Consider the following 20,410-nt stretch of genomic DNA (forward strand, 5'->3'; position numbering starts at 1 on the left):
CTAATCATATATATATATATATATATATTCAAACACATGATTAATCATTGAACTTAATATTATCGTTTTTGAAAGTATCGTACATTTAGTCATTTCCTATGCCTAATGGCACTAATTAGGTGGTAATTTAAAAATAGCACGTCTACATTTTTTTAACTAATCCATATAAATATTTAACTTAGTTAAAAATATTATAAAAATGTAATTAATTTTATATGTAAATGCAAATCAAACCTTTTTTTTTTCCATGTCCATATAAGAAGGGGATAGTAGATTCGAACTAGTGTCATCCGCTTCATGAGGCATGGCCCCCACAAACCTACACAATCAATAGTCTTCAGATAATGTTTGTATCCACGCTATTTGAAACCAGATTACTTCTAACATCAAAATGTAGATATATAAGAAAAAGTATACATATTCCTCATTCTACCACTTAATTGTCAATATTCCTTTAAAATTATTAAAAATTGTCGATATATCTTCCAATTACAAAAATACCCCTACTAAAAAGAAAAAAAAAAATGGCAACCCGCCTCAGTGCCAAGGGTTTGGTGTACAGTTGGTCTTCACTTTTCTTTTTCTTCTTTTTTTTTAATAATTTATTAGGATATATTTTTTTTTTCTTAAATCCTTCTGAAAAATTAATTAAAAAAACATTTTTACCTTTTTCCAGAACAGAAGGGAAATATTGTCAATTTTTAGTAGTTTTTAAGGAGACATTGACACAAATTTTTTAGCTTGGGAAGACATTATCAATTGACTAGTAGTTTGAAAGGAGATACGTACTTTTCTGAGACATATATGAATCGTGATGTCTAGAACCAAGTTTTAGACAAGTTACTTCCAAGTTCCAATTTCGAAGATGAAGAAATTAGACAAGGGATGCCTGAAAACTAAGAAACATGTAGAAACAACTTTTTTTTAGTCTAAAAAAAAAAAACCACACTTTGCTCTTCCAGTAAATTACGTTCTGATTAGAGCAAAGAGATGCGTGGAAAATTGGTGCGTGCACAGATATGTGGATATACACATGCATGAGTGTGCGCCCAGAGAGAGAGAGAGAGAGAGAGAGGATACTACAGCATGGAGGGCAAAAAATAAAGCATCGATCGTTGCATACAATTACAAATTTCAACTCAAGCTCATTCCTCCCTGTAACAAATACTGAAAATACCACACAAAGCCACCCTGGAAACGTACTCGGCAACCCTGATCCACAACTGTGTAAATGGACAGCCACAAAAGCAGGTCCTCTTTCGAAGTTGGATTTTGCTATAGAACATAATGGACCTTACTTGGTAAAGAATATACCCCTCTTCTTTCCTTTCCTCCTTTCAAGAGACTGAAAAACACAATACAGTATGAGAAGGATAAGTAAATATTTTTAAGTGGAACCAAGTCTTGAAAGAACAAAAATCTGGCAATACCAAATATCCAAAATGCAACCCTTGATCAAATTTAGCCCTCAAGATAAGATGCTTAAATAAACTAGCATAATCTCTTGTCCGACAAACTATCAAGGCAAGAAGAATACATATTAAATACATAACCAACTTAATGATTCTAGAAAGTTGTGAAATATATGAAATCCTCATGTACATATTTCTCAACCTATATAAAAATATTTAAGCAATCTTCAGATTACGGAATTAATGTTTAAATAGATCTTTCAACATATATTTGGGTACAGTGTTCAGATTGTCCAAATATTGGGCAGGCTGGAACTGACTTGGATTTAAATATGGACATGAAAATTTTTCTTTACAGAATTATAAGTGTCCTGAACTGCTCTTTTCCAAGTTGTACATGGTCTGTTTAGAGTCCGACAGAAAATTAGAAGCCCTAGGTACATAAGCGGGTAAAGCTGGCTAGAGACAAATTTTATGCTAATGTATATGGTTTAGCTATTATCCATCCTTGCCCTGATTGCAGTCAACATTGAAAGAGAGGGAAGGATCATGGCAACCCAGAATCGTTGATATCCAGCAGCAGCCCCTCCTTGTGTTTAGGAACAACTCCGTTTCATTTTGCACATAGGAGATCAAGACGATCCCAGGGCTATGGGAAAGAGTATAGGTAACCCTAAATCAACAACTAAATAAGGGAGTCTCTCCAAGTCTATATATTCTTTGATTTCATACCTTGTAAGATCAGTATAACAATTAATGACATCTGCAGGTTCCACACCTGAGTAATACCTGATTTCTTAGATGCATACATACATGCATCTACATTTTAAAAAGTACACACACACAAAATGTATTTACAAAAACATGAAATATACATGCATCTACATTTTAAAATGGAATATAGCAGTAGATGCAAAGAAAGAAGAGACAAAATTGACTGTTCTACATGGACAAAAGCAGAGTTCCATGTCATTATACCAAGAGGGAACAGCTAGAAAATGAAAAATTATACCCTTTGGATGAATAATCTCAAGGTGAGCACAATCGTATCTCTAGAACTGCATAAGGAGAAAAAAAAAAAAACAAAAGCAAGCAGTCAGTCAAATTGGAGGGAGGGAGGGAGGGAGGGAGAGAGAGATCACCATAAACAGCAAACAACAAATGCAAATGATTATTAACAGAAACTTCTGAAACCGAGTAATAAAACAACAACGATGCACCAGGTTGATATTCAGATTTGTGACATCAATAATCACTCAAGAACTTAATTAGAAGCTATTCTCAGGAGGCAAGATAAATACGATAAATTGAAAAACATGCCCATTTTCTTTTTATTTTCGTTCATTTATTTTTTCCATTCTTATTTTTCATTAGTGTGGTGAGAGGATGCCATGATTTTGGGGTAGGGGGAGGGGTGTTTGCCGGGGGGTGGTTTGATGAGTAATAAAGCTAACATATGGCCAACCCCACAAGAAATATTATCTTGGCCGAGGTCTTGGGGCGACAACTTTTTACAACCCAAGGCAAAGCCCATGGGTTTATTTTATTTAGTCTTCTTCGATGTTAGAAATCAACATATTTTTTTTGATAAGTACATAGATTTATTGAAAGCGTAAGGCGCCCCTTAGCACACTGGAAGTATACAAAAGGAAACACCTAACGAGAAAAAGAAAAACGAACAAGAAAATCAGAATAGCTAATCGACACAGGTGACAAAAAGGCCACCGTCCAAAGATACAGCGTACGAAAAAACGAAGCTAAAATATCCTCCATAGAATTCTCTTGATCTTCGAAACACCTAAGATTTCATTCCTTCCAAACACACCAGAAAATGCAGATAGGCACCATCTTCCAAACCGCAGCACTCTTTGACCTTCTAGACTTCACCAACAAGCAAATAAATTGATAACTCTTTTAGGCATAACCGAAGACATACCAAACCGAGTAAAAACGTGAATCCACAGGGTGGAAGCCACATCATAGTGAAGAAGAAGGTGATCCATAGTTTCCCCATCTCTCTTACACAAGCAGTATCTATCCACAATGATGACATTCCTCTTCCTAAGATTATCAACCGTAAGTATCTTGCCTAGGGCTGCTAACCACGAAAAAAAAGCCGACCTCGAAGGATCTTGAGTCCGCCACACTCTTCCAAGGAAAGCGTCTACCTTCAAAGCCAACCAAGGAATTGAAGGTCTTGACCTTGAACGCACCTTTCTTGGAAGGGACCCACCAAAGCCTATTTGCACTATCTCTATTCACTGTGGCTGAGTGTAGCACCTGAAAAAAGGAGGCAAAGACACCCACTTCCAAATCATGTGCCTCTCTAACAAAGCTCATGTTCCACTGAATAGAACCGCCCAAAATCTCCATATTATCCGCTACGGAGGCATCCTGTACCCAAGCAATACCAAAAAGAACAGGAAAAGCTTCCTTTAAAACCATATCCTCGCACCACGGATCATGCCAAAATTTTGTCCTAACCCCATCCCCCACCTCAAATCTAGTAAAACCAGAGAAAGTCTCCCACCTTTTCCTAATATTCTTCCACAAACCCACCCCAAAGGCACCAACAGGCTCGCGTGAGCACCACCCACCCCACAAACTGCCAAACTTGGATTCCACCGCAACTCTCCACCGAGCATCTCTCTATACCAAGCCGCCACAACCATTTGCCTAACAAAGCGCGGTTGAACTTCAACAAATTCCGAAAACCCAGCCCCCCTTCTGAAATTGGGGTACAAACCTTCTACCAACTCACCAGGTGATATTTAAACTCTTCACCCATCCCACCCTATAGAAAATCCCATTTTAACTTCTCAATGTGAGAAGCAACACTTCCTGGGATAGGGAACAGAGACAAATAATAAGTAGGCACATCGGGCAAGGGTACTCTTAATAAGGGACCCTACCACTCTTGGATAGATATAACCTTTTCCAACTAGCCAGTCGATGCTCAATCTTCTCGATAACCCCGTCCCAAATATGAGTGGACCTATAGGAAGCCCCTAAAGGAAGACCAAGATACTTTACCGGCAAAGAAGCAATCGCACACCTAGAATGTCGGCTAACCTTGACACTTGATCAACATTCCCCACTGGAATTAAGTTTGGCTTAGCAAAGTTAACCTTCAAACCTGAAGCAGCTTCAAACAGAAGGAAGAGCCCCCGCAAATGACGCAACTGAGAAGAATGAGCACTACAAAAAATTAGAGTATCATCGGCAAACAGAAGCGAAAAAGCGGCATTACCAACTTTGAAACCTTCCAACAAGGTGGTTTTTTAGGCAGCTCTTGTGGTATTAGACAAGATGATCCTCTGTCGCCTCTTTTGTTCGTCATTGTGATGGAGGCTTTTAGTAAGCTGTTCTTTATTTCTGTTCAAAGGGGCTTTCTCTCTGGCTTCTCTGTGGGCTCTAGAAGCACTGGAGTGATTAATGTTTCTCACTTTTTATTCGCAGACGATACTTTAGTTTTCTGCAGGGCTAGTTCTGATCATCTTCTCTATCTTCGAATGTTATTACTGTCCTTTGAAGCTGTTTCAGGTTTGAAGATTAATTTGGATAAGTCAGTTTTGGTTGCTGTGGGTATTGTGGATAATATGGATGATCTTGCTGGCATTTTGGGTTATGGAGTCTCGTCTCTTCCTTTAAAATATCTTGGTCTTCCATTGGGGGCTCCTTTTAAGGCTAAGTCTAGCTGGGATGAGGTAGTTGGGAAGATCGAGAGACGTCTGGCTAGCTGGAAGCGGTTGTATTTGTCGAAGGGTGGCAGAGTAACCCTGATAAAAAGCACTCTCTCTAATCTTCCGACGTACTTTCTATCTCTATTCCCTATTCCTTCTAGTGTAGCTAGTCGTATAGAGAAGTTGTATCGAGATTTCTTGTGGGGTGGCATAGGTGAAAAATTTAAATTTCATCTGGTTAATTGGCCCAAGGTTTGTTCCCCTATTTCAAGTGGTGGCTTGGGCATCAGGAATTTGAGGCTCTTCAATAAGGCTCTTTTAGGGAAGTGGCTGTGGCGCTATGTCCATGAGAGAGATGCTTGGTGGAAATCTGTTGTGGATGCAAAGTTTGGACCTACTCGGGATGGTTGGTGTTCTTTAGACCCCCCTGGGTCTCACGGAGTGGGGCTTTGGAAGAATATTAGGAAGGGATGGAGTTCGTTTCGCAACCATATCAGACTCATGTTGGGAAATGGATCTAGGATCTGTTTTTGGGATAATGTGTGGTGTGGTGTGGTGCCTCTCAAGGAAGCTTTCCCAGTTTTGTATGATATTGCGCGTGACAAAGATGCTCTTGTAGCGGACCATTTGGTTGTGGTGAGTGGGTCTTATCAGTGGGATGTTAGCTTTTTCCGAGCGGCCCATGACTGGGAGGTGGATGTTTTGGCCTCTTTTTTCTCTTTGTTGTACTCTTCCAGAGTGAATTATGATGGGGAGGATAAGCTATGGTGGTCTCCTTCTCACAAAGGAAAATTTGATGTTAGATCTTTCTATAAGACTCTTGCTTGCAAAGAGGCTATTCATTTTCCTTGGAAAAGTATCTGGTGGACCAAGGTTCCTTTGAAAGTAGCTTTCTTTGCTTGGACGACAACGCATGGGAAGATCCTTACTTTGGACAATCTCAGGAAGAAGCGGGTCATAGTGATTGATAGATGTTGCATGTGCAAAATGAATGGGGAGTCAGTGGATCATCTTCTTCTCCATTGTGAGTTAGCTCGCGCTTTGTGGAACGCCATCTTTAGTCGCTTCAGTCTGTCTTGGGTTATGCTTCTTCGGGTGGTAGATTTATTCGCTTGCTGGTGGACGGGTGGTCGCTCTCGGAGTGCAGTCGTGTGGAAGATGGTCCCTTGTTGCCTTATGTGGTGCTTATGGAGGGAACGCAATGATAGGCAGTTTGAAGACAAAGAAAGAACTATTGAGGATCTCATTTCCTCGCACCCTTAACATTTAGTTTTAATGATTTCCTTGTATTGTTTTCTACTTCCTCTTAGATGCCTTTCTTGTAAACTTCCTGTGTACTTGATTGCGCTTTGCGCTTTTTAATGATATTTCTCTTATTTATCAAAAAACCGCAGTAGAAATCATACGGCTTATAGAGAAATCAACATATTTTTATAGTTCAGATATGCTGAACATGGGCGGTGGTAAAGGTCCATGGTTCTAATAATGGGTCTCCTTAAACATGAGTTATTATGCTTATTTTTTAAGACTTTGTGATGCAACAAGGTGGAAGCCTAGAACATCTCCTCCTCCCCTTCCCTTCTTTTTCAACTTCTTGCTACTTAAAATCCATATAAACTTGCTAGCAAATTTGTTAGAAGAACTCTCGAGGCCTTAAAAATTCTTACCTTGAAACCCTAACTCAACGCTCATCAACTAGCATCCAGTTTAACGACCAAGAGAAAGCAACAACCGCATTTGTGCTATTACTCTAAAAGAACTAGTCAAGTTGCAATTGAAACTCTCTAAAATCACTTATAAAGCTCAGTTTCACCAAGTAAGGGACCAATGTAGAACTTAAACACCCACGAGCTCTTTTATAATCCACCTACTTTATGGCTCAAGTCCGATGGTTTTGTGGAACAAGTGCAACAGTGGTGGGAGTCTTATGATTTTCAAGGCTTGCCAAGTTATGTGTTGGCGAAAAAGTAGAAAGCTTTAAAGGTAGACTTGAAGAAGTGGAATGAAGAGGTTTTCGGTGATGTGGAGAAGAAGAAGAAGGAGTTATTGGAAGGTATTAAAGAGTTGGAGGGTGTAGAGGAGTCTCGGGGGCTGATGGAGGAGGAGCAGGTACGGAAGTCTAACATGATCATGGAAATGGAAAAAACACTCCTGTTCGAGGAGGTTAATTGGAGGCAAAAATCTCGGGCTTTGTGGCTGAAGGAAGGGGACAATAACACTAAATTTTTTCATAGGGTGGCAAATTCGCATCGAAGGTACAACCATGTGGGAGCTCTGAGGTTTAATGGGGCTATGTCTACAGATTCGGTGGAGATTAAGGAGCACATTGTCAATTATTATGACACTTTGTACACCGAGCAGAGTTCGTGGAGGCCTAGGGTGGACGGGATTTCTTTCTCTTCCATTGATACGGATGAGTGCCTCTGGTTGGAACGTGTATTTGAGGAGCAGGAGGTATGGGAGGTGGTGCGGGAGATGAACGGGGATAAGGCTCCGCGCCCAGATGGTTTCTCTATGGCTTTCTTTCAGAAATGTTGGGCTGTTCTCAAACAAGATATTATGGTGGTTTTCTCAGAGTTTCATAATAGCTGCCAGTTCGAGAGGAGTTTGAATGCAACTTTCGTCTCCCTTATCCCTAATAAGGTAGATGCGGAGGAGATTAAGGACTTTAGGCCTATCAGCTTGGTGGGAGGGGTCTACAAAATGATTTCTAAGGTCCTTGCTAACAGGCTCAAATCGATGTTGGGGAAATTGATTCCGAGCTCTCAGAATGCCTTCATTGGTGGTCGGCAAATCCTGGACTCAGTTCTTATTGCCAATGAATGCCTGGATAGCCAGTTGCGGTCGGGGGAGGCGGGGTTATTATGCAAGTTGGATTTGGAGAAAGCATATGATCACGTGAACTGGGATTTTTTACTCTTCATGCTTCAGAGGTGTGGGTTTGGGGAGAGGTGGAGGAAATGGATTAATTTTTGTGTTTCTTCTGTAAAATTTTCTATTTTGGTTAATGGTGTGCCGACAGGTTTCTTCCAGAGCTCAAGGGGGATTAGACAAGGTGATCCTCTTTCTCCTTTGCTGTTTGTGGTGGTTATGGAAGCGCTAAGTAGGATGTTGAATGAGGCTATGCTCCAAGGCATGTTGTCTGGTTTCTCAGTGGGTATCAGGGAGAATGAAGCGTTAGTGGTGAATCATTTGTTGTTTGCTGATGATACATTAATTTTCTGTGGGGCACAGGTTGAACATGTTCGAAATTTGAGGTGTACCTTCTTATGCTTCGAAGCGGTGTCAGGGTTGAGGATTAATCTTGGCAAATCTGAATTGGTCCCAATTGGTGAGGTGGATGAGGTGGAGTCTTTGGCTCATATTCTGGGTTGTAGAATTGGGTCTTTACCGATGACATATTTGGGTCTGCCGCTGGAGGCGTCGTTTAAATCTCTTTCTATCTGGAATGGGGTTATTGAGAAGGTACAGCGAAGGTTGGCTAGTTGGAAAAAGATCTATCTATCCAAGGGTGGCAGGGTGACGTTGATTCATAGTACACTGTCCAGCATTCCTACTTATTTTTTATCCTTGTTTCCCATTCTTGTAATTATAGCCAAGAAATTGGAGCGGCTTCAAAGGGAGTTTCTATGGAGTGGTTTGGGGGATGAGACTAAATTTCATTTAGTCAATTGGAATCGGGTTTGTTCTCCAATCAAGGTAGGTGGATTGGGAGTTCGTAATATTATTAAGTTTAATCAAGCCTTATTGGGGAAGTGGATATGGAGGTTTTCACAGGAACGTGATGCTTTTTGGAGATTGGTGATTGAGGTGAAGTATGGGAGTGTAAGGGGAGGATGGAGTTCTTTACCGGCGACGGGGTCTTATGGTGTGAGTGTTTGGAAGTTTATCCGAAGGGGGTGGGATAATTTAGCCAAGTACTTGCGTTTTGAGGTGGGTGAGGGGTCTCATATTCGCTTTTGGCATGACTTATGGTGTGGGAACAGGCTGCTCAAGCTTTGCTATCCAGTTTTGTACTCTATTGCTCGTTTTCCGGATGCTTGGGTGGTGGATAATTTGTCTGTGGTAGGAGGTGTGGCTCATTGGAATGTTCCCTTTACGCGCTATGCTCAAGATTGGGAGGTGGAGATGATGATATCCTTCTATGAACAATTATACTCTATTCGGATTTGGCATGGAGAGGTTGATAGGGTGGTTTGGAATCTTTCTAAGAAGAGGAATTTTGAAGTGAAGACTTTTTATAAAGCATTAGTTGGTCACGAGGCGGCTTATTTCCCTTGGAAGGGAATATGGCGTGTTCAAGCTCCAAAGCGGGTGGCGTTTTTTGTTTGGACAGTAGCTTTAGGAAAGATTTTAACTCATGATAATTTACGTAGGCATGGTATTGTGGTGGTAGAGTGGTGTGTTATGTGTACGAAGCATGGGGAATCCGTTGATCACATCCTTCTTCATTGTGACGTGGCGCGGGTTGTTTGGAGTTACTTTTATAGCTTGTTTGGGATGGAGTGAGTTATGCCTAGTAGTGTTTTGGATTTTAATAAGTGGTTGGGGCACCTTGCTGGGTCGTGGTTCTGCTATCCGTAGTTGGAAACAGGTTCCTTTATGTGTTTTGTGGGGTTTGTGGTGTGAGAGAAATTCTAGGCTTTTTGAGGATGTAGAGGTTACAGTTGGGGCTATTTGTAGAAATGTGCTTAATATGTTATATCTGTGGGTGTCGGCGCATAGCCCGGGTCGTATGTCGTTTGCTGATTTCTTACTTTCATGTTCGTTTATTTCCTCTGACTAAGGGCTCTTTTGTATACTTCCTGTGTACTAGGGTTGCGCCCCTTTGCGCTTTTTTATGAATTATTACTTATCAAAAAAAAAATAATCCACCTACTTTATGTGGGCTAATCATATTTTCAATATGAGTTATGAGGTGTTACATACAGATTCCTAGAAACAGACCTGACACTCTTCTCAGGTACAATTCACGTCCCCATAACAGCCCAAAGTTTATTTTTCTTCCTTTAACATGCCTCTACCTTTGCAACTCTTGCAAAACCTAAACCCACATTTTTTCCCAAATTAGACCCAGGAAAAACACTGCTTAGCTGACTGTCTATAATTGCTTCACTGCAGTCCTACATCACCTCTTATCCTCTTTCATTTCTAGTATCTCATACGCTATTAGCTAAGGCCAATTGCATACATTATACTAGGTACTTGTTTAATAGTTTAAATATCAGCCTTGAATAGATACAACTGCCACTGACAGTGAAAGTTTCTTGCTCCATCAACAACCAATTGTTGATGGAAAATATAACAAACTTTTAAATAAAAAATAAAAAAATAAAATAAAAAATATATATATATATTTAACATTGAAAGAAGTTGAACAAGTTTTATTAATTCAAATTTTACAGAACATAACTTCAACTCATTTTCCATTTTTGCTTGCTTTAACATAGCACATTTCAAAGGATCAGGAACATAAATAACCATGATAAAATCTCTTCTTGGAACATAGTTTATGGTACAGTTTATGATGCTATTAAATAACCAGTATATAAAAATTTCGGTATTGGTACTTCCTAGGTTCTATCCATATTAACCAGTATATAAAAATTTCGTGCATTTCATGGAAATCTTCAAATACAGTAGGCTGCATTGTATTTAATATGATGCCTTTAGTGAGAACAGAATGCTCGGAGTTTCGAAGATGTAGAGACTTTGGTAATAGAGTTGCGGAAGATTATGTTCAACGCGTTCGACACTTGGATATTTGCTCATCATCGCTTGCTTGTCTCTAGTTTTGTAGATTTTTTGAACTTTTGTTATTTTTCTACATATTTGGGGTTCTCTTGTATACTCTTTGTGTACTAAGGTTGTGCTCCTTTGCGATTATTTAATGATATTGAAATTACTTAAAAAAAAGAAAAAAACTGTATGGGAAACACTAGTTACATACCAGCTAAAGTCAATCAAGTTGTTATCTGCTCGTAAGAGATGCTCAGCACCTCCAGAACCAGTTATCGAAAATTCTGTAGGATTTCCAAATTGAATTGCAACCTAAACAAAGGAAAAAGAATGAAAATAAAATCAAGGACTACCTAAAGCTTGATCATGAACAGATATATTTTCTTCGACAGCTAAATACAGCTCCACGTCCTAATGGATTTAACCCATGACGTCATCCTTTGGCCCTTGACATATTGCAAGATGTATTGCTAATTTTAATAAAACTTAGTTTAGCAGACAGGCATTATATTGTTAACCAATGCAATTACATGCTAAATTATTCTTAGAAAAATATGGAGGATAACTAATTGTTTCTAAGGTTTACAAAAACAGGCTGTGAACTAATAATTCTTATTCCTTCTTTCTTGAGTTTTTTGTACGCTCATCTGCACCAATTAACATCAAATAGCTAATTGGAATTTAATACATTAATTTCCTTTACAATCTGAGGAAATTAGTCTATCGATTTAAACCAGGTCCTGATAGCCTAGGCTCATGGTACTGAGCAGGCTTGATTACACTTCAGATAAGGCTCACAGATAGAACAGGACACATCTTGCCTCACCCTAAATGCAAAGGAACTACAAAAAATGAATTTATTCAAAATCTAATGGGGAAGAGATAAGTACCTAGATCTTCAGTTCACTCTTAGTTCTCCCAAAATCTTACAATAATCGATATCATAAGCCATAAACTTTTCAATATGCAAACCATCTAAACCGAAAATTCTTATACAATTTAAGATGGCCAAGCTCTTAATACCAAATATCTAAAACATTAAACAAGGAAGAAATCATACACTAGTGGTTGGTGAAAACTTTTCAGTGACTACAACGCCATTTGGTCCAGCACACTTGATACTGTAACCTTCCTTCTTAATTGCCAATGAAGCCGGTTCCCATATATCAAGAAACCTAGTCTGTAAAAAATTGTATAAAAAAATTTGCAAAGCCTTTACACACAATGGAAGTTAAATGGGGGGTGGGGGTTGCTCCCTCAGCAAAACAATAAACACGTTGGAAACACAGAATAGTAACTTGGGGATTTCCATTGAAGCCATACCGACAGGAATACTTTATATGAAGCTTGACCACCATAAAAAGTCTTCTCTATGTGGTTTTGCATTTCAGAATCTGTAAAAAAGTTGAAAATAATTGTAATTCTTTCAGGTTTTGCGGTATATAACTGAAAAACTTAGCAATATAATACCCCGAGGTTCTCAAGAACAATTATATGCCATGAAAAATGTGCAAGCACCGAAATAGAGTTTACTTATAGTCAATAGAAAAGATAAGGTATCAAAACAGATACAATGGCTATCATATTTTTTTTTGATAAGTAAGTTTAGTTTTATTAAAAGCGTAAGGCGCCCCTACGTACAATGGAAGTATACAACAGGAAACACCTAACTAGAAAAGGAAAAAGAAGCAAGAAAATCAGCAAAGCTGATGGATAAAGGGTACAAAAAAGCCATCGACCAGAGATACAGCGTATGGAGAAACAACTCTAACACCTCCTCTATCATATTAAATGGAAAAGAAAAGGGAATTTAAGTCAAAGAGAAATATAATGTAGGCTACCCACAACAAAAGAAGACATCCATACTTTAACACCTCAATGCAATTGAAAACAAAACAAAAAAAAGTTCATCATTTTGTATGCTACTTTTGTACAGAAATGTCTTGCAAAGTCAAATTTGTCCAACCATGTTACGTATTCCAATTTTGCCAGTTGCCTGAGAAGAGCTGGGCCTAAAAAAGGGGAGGAAAAAATGAGTCCCAACTTGCGAAACAAGATAACTTATTACTTTGTCTTTTCATCGTGTATGGCTAGGTCACCTATTTGAGAAGCAGAAACAGGATATGATGCAAAGCAGAAAAGAATGAAGAGATGCCAAATACATATAATAATAGGAAATCTCATTTGAAGCTCTAGACTGAGGTGCTATTGAGATATTGAACCGTAATGGTATCCCATACACATTCCAAAGTTTGACTATTAATTGGAATGCGGTTTTACTGTAACATGAAAAACCTAAAGAGAATCCAGCCAGAAAATGTTAACAAAAGTATGAGGAATGGAAAAGCAAACCAAAAATCTTGACAATGTATTTTGTAGTTTTTTTTTCTCTTTTCCTTTTCATTTCACAATAAAAAATATTATTAGATTTCCTGCATGTTCTAGAGAAGCAATTCTCCAAAACTTCTCCACTTTGATTCATAAAAAAGTTCTCATGGAAAGTTTGGCTGTGGTGCAGTGAGACAAATTTCATTAAGTATGCCAAACAAGCAAGAGAGGAATAGAAAGCCTAAGTCAATGCATAAGGAAAACAACTGCCCCAAGGTATGTTCTCCAAGCTCTAAGGGGGGTTTTGGAGTTCGAAATTTAATCATGTTCAATCGAGCCCTTCTAGGGAAGTGGTTATGGCATACAGCACTATGCATACGAGAGAGAGAGAGATGCTCTCTGGAGAAAGGTAGTGGCTGTTAAATATGGCAGTCAGTGGGGTGGGGTGGGTGGTGCTCTAATGAAATCCTTGGGTCTTATGGGGTGGGTCTCTGGAAATTCATTAGGAGGGGGTGGGAAGAATTTTCCAAAAGTACTAGATTCAAGGTGGGTGATGGCTCCAAAATTAGTTTTTGGCACAAAGTGTGGTGTGGGGAACGTCCCTTTAAGACAACTTTTTCAGGGTTGTATAGCATTGCCTCCCTTAGGGATGCTTCCGTGGCTAATCATCCTCAGTTCTCTACTGGCTCTTCTCAGTGGAATGCTAATTTTGTTAGAGTGGCGCATGATTGGGAGTTAGAATTCTTTTCCTCGTTCTTCGATCAGTTATATTCCATTAGGCTTGAACAAGATGGTGTTGACAAACTTTGTTGGAACCCCTCCAACAAAGGGTTGTTTGATGTAAAATTGTTCTATAATATCTTATCCCCCATGACAGCAATCCCTTCCCTTGGAGGTGTATTTGGCACAAAAGGACCCCTTTAAGAGTGGCTTTCGTTGCTCGGCCAGCTACTTTAGGTAAGATCCTTACAATGGACAACTTAAAAAAGCAAAAAATCATTGTAGTAGATTGGTGTTATACGTGTAAGAGTAGGAAAACCGTTAACCACCTCTTGCTCCATTGCAATATAGTTAGTGGCTTATGGTACTATATTTGGCTTAGCATGGGTCATGCCTCGTTTGGTGAGAGATCTCCTCGCTTGTTGGAGAAGAAAGACTGGTAATTCTTATAGTGAAGCTTTGTGGAAGATGATCCTGCTTTGTTTGTGTTAAGGATATAATGGTCAACTCACATCCCATGCCAACAGCCGCATCTACCATCTCAAGTTCACTCATGGACAGCACACAAACCCTAGCAGCCGCCACACAAATCCTAGATCAATCAGCCGTGAATCAAGGCAATCTTCCACAACAATCACACACTCGGATACTCTCTCCATATAAAACCTACAGCTAGCATTATTCTCTTGCAACTTTCCTATTGTACCTCAACGGCTATATTACCATATCTACCTTCCTAGAATAGAATGATTCTTACCTTATGTAAATGACAGTGTACACGGCATTCATGTACTTGTAAATCCTTATAAATACAGATTAATACAAAACCCTAAGCATCAAGTGCTTAAGGCCCTTTTCCTAGTTTTGTATTTAGTTTACATGGTATCATAGCCTACCAACAGCCAACGCTCATCCATGGCCACTCCTACCGCCGCCGCTCCTACTACTTCAGATCTCATGCCCAATGTCACCCAACTTGGAAGCATCAAATTAGAAGGTCCTAACTATCTCGGATGGGTTGCTCAATTTCAACCTATCTTGTGTGGTTATGAACTCCAAGGCCTACTGGATGGATCAGATCCATGCCCCCCGAAACTCATTGCCAATACAGATGGTAATGGTGAAATTCCGAATCCAGCCTATGTTTCATGGCTGCGAAGAGATCAGCAACTGCTGAATCTTATTATCTGCTCTCTTGCTCCTCCATTGGTACCTTCGATGTACGGTTTAAAAACATCGCAGCTTGCCTGGAGCAGTTTGGCAACACGGTTTGCAGCACAATCAAAGTCCAGAATTTCCCATCTCAAGCGCCAGTTACAACGCTTGCAGCAGGGGAACAAAACTTGCACTGAATACCTCAGCCAAGCCAAAACTTGGTCTGACGAACTCTCAGCAGTGGGAAAACCCGTTGAAGATGATGTCTCATCTCCTATGTTATCAATGGTATTAATCCTATCTACAACTCTTTTGTTACTGCCTTTACTTTACGTGATCGTGAAACCACCTTTCATGACTTCCAATCTGAATTGTTGAGCCATGAAATTCTCCTTCAAAATCAGCAGCAAACCCTTAACCCTGAAGCAGGATCCTTTGCCCTTCATGTCAACCGCTTTCGACCACCTCAGCAACCCAACAATTTTCATATCCCAACTTTCGTCCCAGCCCCAACAACTTCAGGAAACCAAAACCCTTCCCCCGTCCCCCTGGTCAATTCCGCCAGTCAACCCCTCCTAATCACTACTCCCTAAGACATCCAACTCCACCCTCACCCAATACTTCTTTTGGCAATCACCCCACCAATGGTGCTGCTCAGCCCCCGCGTCAGTACTCTCCTTGCCAAATCTGTGGTAAAACCAGCCACCGTGCCCTAGACTATTATCATCGCATGGACTACGCCTACCAAGGCCGTCACCCACCAATGCAACTTGCTGCCATGACTGCTCAGACTAATGAAGAGTTCACTAATCAAGAATGGCTTGCCGACTCCGGTGCCAACACACATATCACAGCCGACTCATCTCTCCTCACAGAATCTCAACCGTTTGATGGCTCCGAAACTGTTGGCGTCGGTAATGGCACAGGTTTGCTTATTCACAACACCGGTTCTTCTATTGTTCAATCCCCTAATTCTGCATCCTCTAAACTTCTTCTCTCACAAATTTTACATTGCCCGGCTGCTTCTGCCAACTTACTTTCTATTAACAAATTCTGTAAAGACAACAAATGCTGGTTTGCTCTAACTGATATTGATTTTACTGTGAAGGACAATTTGACAGGGAAAATTCTGCTCCACGGACCCAGTGAAAATGGGTTGTACCCCATCCGGTTGCACCCTCACTCCTTGAATAAAGCATCCGGGTTCACTACCCTCCTTGGTGTCAAAACCACTGACATGGATTGGCATCAACGATTGGGACACCCCTCTCTCTCTATTTTACAGCATCTGTTTCGTCATCAGCACCTTCCTCTTCTCGGTTCAGTCAATCAGTCCACTGTGTGTGAATGTTGTCAACTTGGCAAGTCCAAACAACTTCCGTTTTCAGAGTCCATTAGAAGTTCCTCGAGTCCTTTAGAAGTAATCCACTCCGATGTATGGACCTCTCCAGTTCCATCACTGAGTGGGTGCAAATTTTATGTTTTGTTTATTGATGAATACAGCTGGTTTACTTGGTTGTATCCTATTATGAATAAAAGTGAAGTTTTTCAGTGCTTTATTAAATTTAAATTACTTGTTGAAAATCTATTCTCCACTACTATTAAATATTTTCAAACTGATAATGGTGGAGAATATACCTCCACCACCTTCAAACAATTCTTGGACCAAAATGGCATTTTTCACCGACTCACATGTCCACACACCTCTCAGCAAAATGGTATTGCTGAGAAAAAACATAGACACATAGTTGAAACCGGCTTGACCCTCCTTGCTCAATCCGGTTTACCCTCTAAATACTGGGTAGACTCCTTCCTTACCTCCATTTTTCTTATCAATCGTCTACCCTCACCAGTCACAAACAACACTTCCCCTTTCTTCAAACTTTTCAATAAAGAACCTGACTACACACTGCTCCGTGCCTTTGGTTGCCTCTGTTATCCCCTGCTTCGTCCCTATGCTGCTCATAAGCTATCCTTCAGAAGCAAGCCCTGCATATTTATCGGCTATGGTGCCAACCAACGTGGCTACCGGTGTCTTGATCCTCACTCTCACAAAATATACCTTTCCCGCAATGTTGTCTTCGATGAAACCAAATTTCCAGCCAAAACACCATCTCTCTCTCACGGGTCCTGTAAAATCACTACAGCCCCCAATACTCCCGTCTTCTTCCAACCTGCTGCTCTTTTCCCCCTACCCTCTTCCCCACTTCCGTCTCTCCCTTCACCTACATCCTCACCTCCTGCCCCTACAAACTACACTTCCACTCCCCTGTCTCCCTCCGCATCTCCATCCCCAGCATCCCATACATCTCTACCTCTACCATCGTCCCCCACCCTTGCTCCTCTCCTCTCCTCTCCTCCCCCACCCCCACCCCCGCCCCTCTCCCCTCCCCTATCTTCCCTCCTCCTCTCCCTACCCACCTAGTAGCCCCTAGCAACCGTCCTATCACCCGATCCCAAACCGGATCCTCCAAACCTCGAACTTATCCTAACTTCACCACCTTTCATGCTATCTCAAACATCCCCTCCTCACCTATACCTCTGTCGTCCTTCCACCCGAACCTTCCACATACCGTCAAGCTGCATCCCAACCTGAATGGGTTGCTGCTATGACTGCTGAATTCCAAGCACTCCTCTCCAACAACACTTGGTCTCTTTGTCCCCGCCCTTCCCACCAACATGTTGTCCGCAACAAATGGGTCTACAAGCTCAAACAGAAACAAGATGGCAGCATTGACCGTTACAAAGCCCGTCTCGTCGCCAAAGGCTTTGATCAACTTTCTGGAATTGACTACCATGACACCTTTAGCCCAGTCATAAAACCTCCCACCATTCGGTTACTCATTGCCTTAGCCGTTCAGTTTGATTGGAACATCACACAACTGGATGTCTCCAATGCTTTCCTTCACGGCTACCTTGATGAAGATGTCTTTATGGAACAGCCTCAAGGGTTCCTAAACCCTCAGTTCCCTACTTATGTGTGCAAGTTGCATAAAGCTCTCTATGGGCTCAAACAAGCTCCCCGGGCTTGGTTCACCCGGCTCTTTACTTCTCTCTTAGAAATTGGATTTTCTACTTCTCAAGTTGATCCTTCTCTTTTTACTTTCCACACTAACGGATCTCACATCTTTCTCTTAGTGTATGTCGATGATATTATTATCACAGGTAACGATAACGCCTCCATGCAATCAGTTATAGGCAAACTCCAACTTGACTTTGCCATGAAGGACCTTGGTTCTCTTTCCTACTTCCTTGGCATTCAAACCACCCGGGACTCTACTGGCATACACCTCCGGCAATCCAAATACATTCAGGACCTTCTCCACCGTGCTGGCATGATTGACTCCAAGCCATACCGCAGCCCCTGCCTCTCTGGTTCCAAGATGTCCAAGAATGATGGTGAACCCCTTCCCAACCCTTCTGATTATCGACAACTCGTTGGGGCCCTCCAATATGCCACTCTCACGCGCCCGGACATTGCCTATTCAGTGAATCAACTCTGCCAGCACATGCAAGCTCCCACCTCCGTGCACTGGACAGCAGCTAAAAGAGTTCTTCGTTACCTCAAAGGCACCCTCGATTTTGGCCTCCATTATACCAAAGGCTCCTTCACCCTCCACGGCTTCTGTGAATCCAATTGGGCTGGCAACCCTGACGATCGCCGCTCCACCACTGGCTATGGCATCTTCTTTGGTTCCAACCTCATCTCCTGGTCCGCTAAGAAACAAACTGTCGTCTCCAGATCCAGCACCGAAGCCGAGTACCGTGCCATGGCTATCACTACTGCTGACCTCTATTGGCTCCGCATGCTCTTCAAAGAATTACAGCTTCCCTTGCCATCTCCTCCCACAATTTGGTGTGATAACTCCGGCGCTCTTGCCATTGCCTCCAATCCAGTCTCTCATGCCCGCACCAAGCACATCGAAGTTGATGTCCACTTTATCCGGGACAAGGTTCTCAACAAAGACATTCAGCTCCGCTACCTCTCCACCATCGACCAGCTTGCCGACATCTTCACTAAAGGCCTCCCGGCCGATCGCTTCTGCTTCTTGCGTGACAAACTTCCGGTCGTCCCTCCCCTCAGTTTGCGGGGGGGTGTTAAGGATATAATGGTCAACTCACATCCCATGCCAACAGCCGCATCTACCATCTCAAGTTCACTCATGGACAGCACACAAACCCTAGCAGCCGCCACACAAATCCTAGATCAATCAGCCGTGAATCAAGGCAATCTTCCCCAACAATCACACACTCGGATACTCTCTCCATATAAAACCTACAGCTAGCATTATTCTCTTGCAACTTTCCTATTGTACCTCAACGGCTATATTACCATATCTACCTTCCTAGAATAGAATGATTATTACCTTATGTAAATGACAGTGTACACGGCATTCATGTACTTGTAAATCCTTATAAATACAGATTAATACAAAACCCTAAGCATCAAGTGCTTAAGGCCCTTTTCCTAGTTTTGTATTTAGTTTACAGTTTGATGTGATGCATGTGGAGAGAAAGAAATGACTGAAGCTTTGAAGACAATGAGAGGATGGCGGCAAAGCTAAAGACCTTATTTTTCCATACCCCTTTTCGATGGATAGCTGCTTATGATTCTTTGCACATTTATAGTTTTCATGACTTATCTCTTTTCTTTTTTGGATTTAAATGTTTCTCTTATATACTCCATGTGTACTTACTTGGGTGCGCCCTTTGATTTTATATATATATATATATATATATATATATATATATATATATATATATATATATATAGAGAGAGAGAGAGAGAGAGAGAGAGAGCTTGATGAAAAAAAATATAACACAACACACGATACTCCAGAGAGAGAGAGAGAGAGAGAGAGAGAGAGAGAGAGAGAGAGAGAGAGAGAGAGAGAGAGAGAGAGAGAGCTTGATGAAAAAAAATATAACACAACACACGATACTCCAAACAACACCTTCCCCCTTACTAAATTTAGGACACCAGGCAAAATAGCACTAGAACTGAGATCACCCCAACACAAAGAATCATGGTAGATGAGTGCAAAAGGGAAATAGCGTCCATAACTTAAATGAAAGACATGTAAGACCAAATCTAAAAAATTCAAACTTGATTCATCAGAACATAATTACTTACCACAACTGATCTTTTTATGCTCATTGGCAAAAACCTTTACAAGCTCTCCCTGCATTCACAAAGAAAAAAAGTTATTAAATAATCAAGCAGTAGAACTTTGCAACAATTCAAAATGCCCAGATTTAAAAAGCCTACTGTCTAAAAAAAAAAAAAATTTAGGAGACCCTCTATAGGCACGGATGATTTAAAAAGCAGTTCAGACATTATATATTTTAATAACTTGTTTCTCATATCTTCAA

The 20,410-nt window shown here is 40.8% G+C and overlaps 1 protein-coding gene across 3 annotated transcripts in view; it reads right to left on the bottom strand.

Moving 5' to 3' along the window:
* Positions 1-1,089: 1,089 nt before the first annotated feature.
* The window catches only part of LOC133865915 (uncharacterized), a 51,835-nt gene continuing 32,514 nt past the window's right edge, over positions 1,090-20,410 (bottom strand). For all 3 annotated transcript variants that reach the window (XM_062302437.1, XM_062302438.1, XM_062302436.1), the window contains exons 15-20: positions 20,172-20,220; positions 12,158-12,228; positions 11,895-12,014; positions 11,046-11,146; positions 2,425-2,470; positions 1,090-1,345 (exon numbers count right to left, since the gene is read on the bottom strand). In XM_062302437.1, coding sequence (XP_062158421.1) covers positions 1,295-1,345; positions 2,425-2,470; positions 11,046-11,146; positions 11,895-12,014; positions 12,158-12,228; positions 20,172-20,220 — 438 coding nt within the window. In that variant the 3' untranslated portion in view covers positions 1,090-1,294. The remainder of the gene's footprint in view (positions 1,346-2,424; positions 2,471-11,045; positions 11,147-11,894; positions 12,015-12,157; positions 12,229-20,171; positions 20,221-20,410) is intronic.

This window comes from Alnus glutinosa, chromosome 4, assembly GCF_958979055.1.
Source record: "Alnus glutinosa chromosome 4, dhAlnGlut1.1, whole genome shotgun sequence".
Classification (NCBI taxonomy): Eukaryota; Viridiplantae; Streptophyta; class Magnoliopsida; order Fagales; family Betulaceae; genus Alnus; species Alnus glutinosa.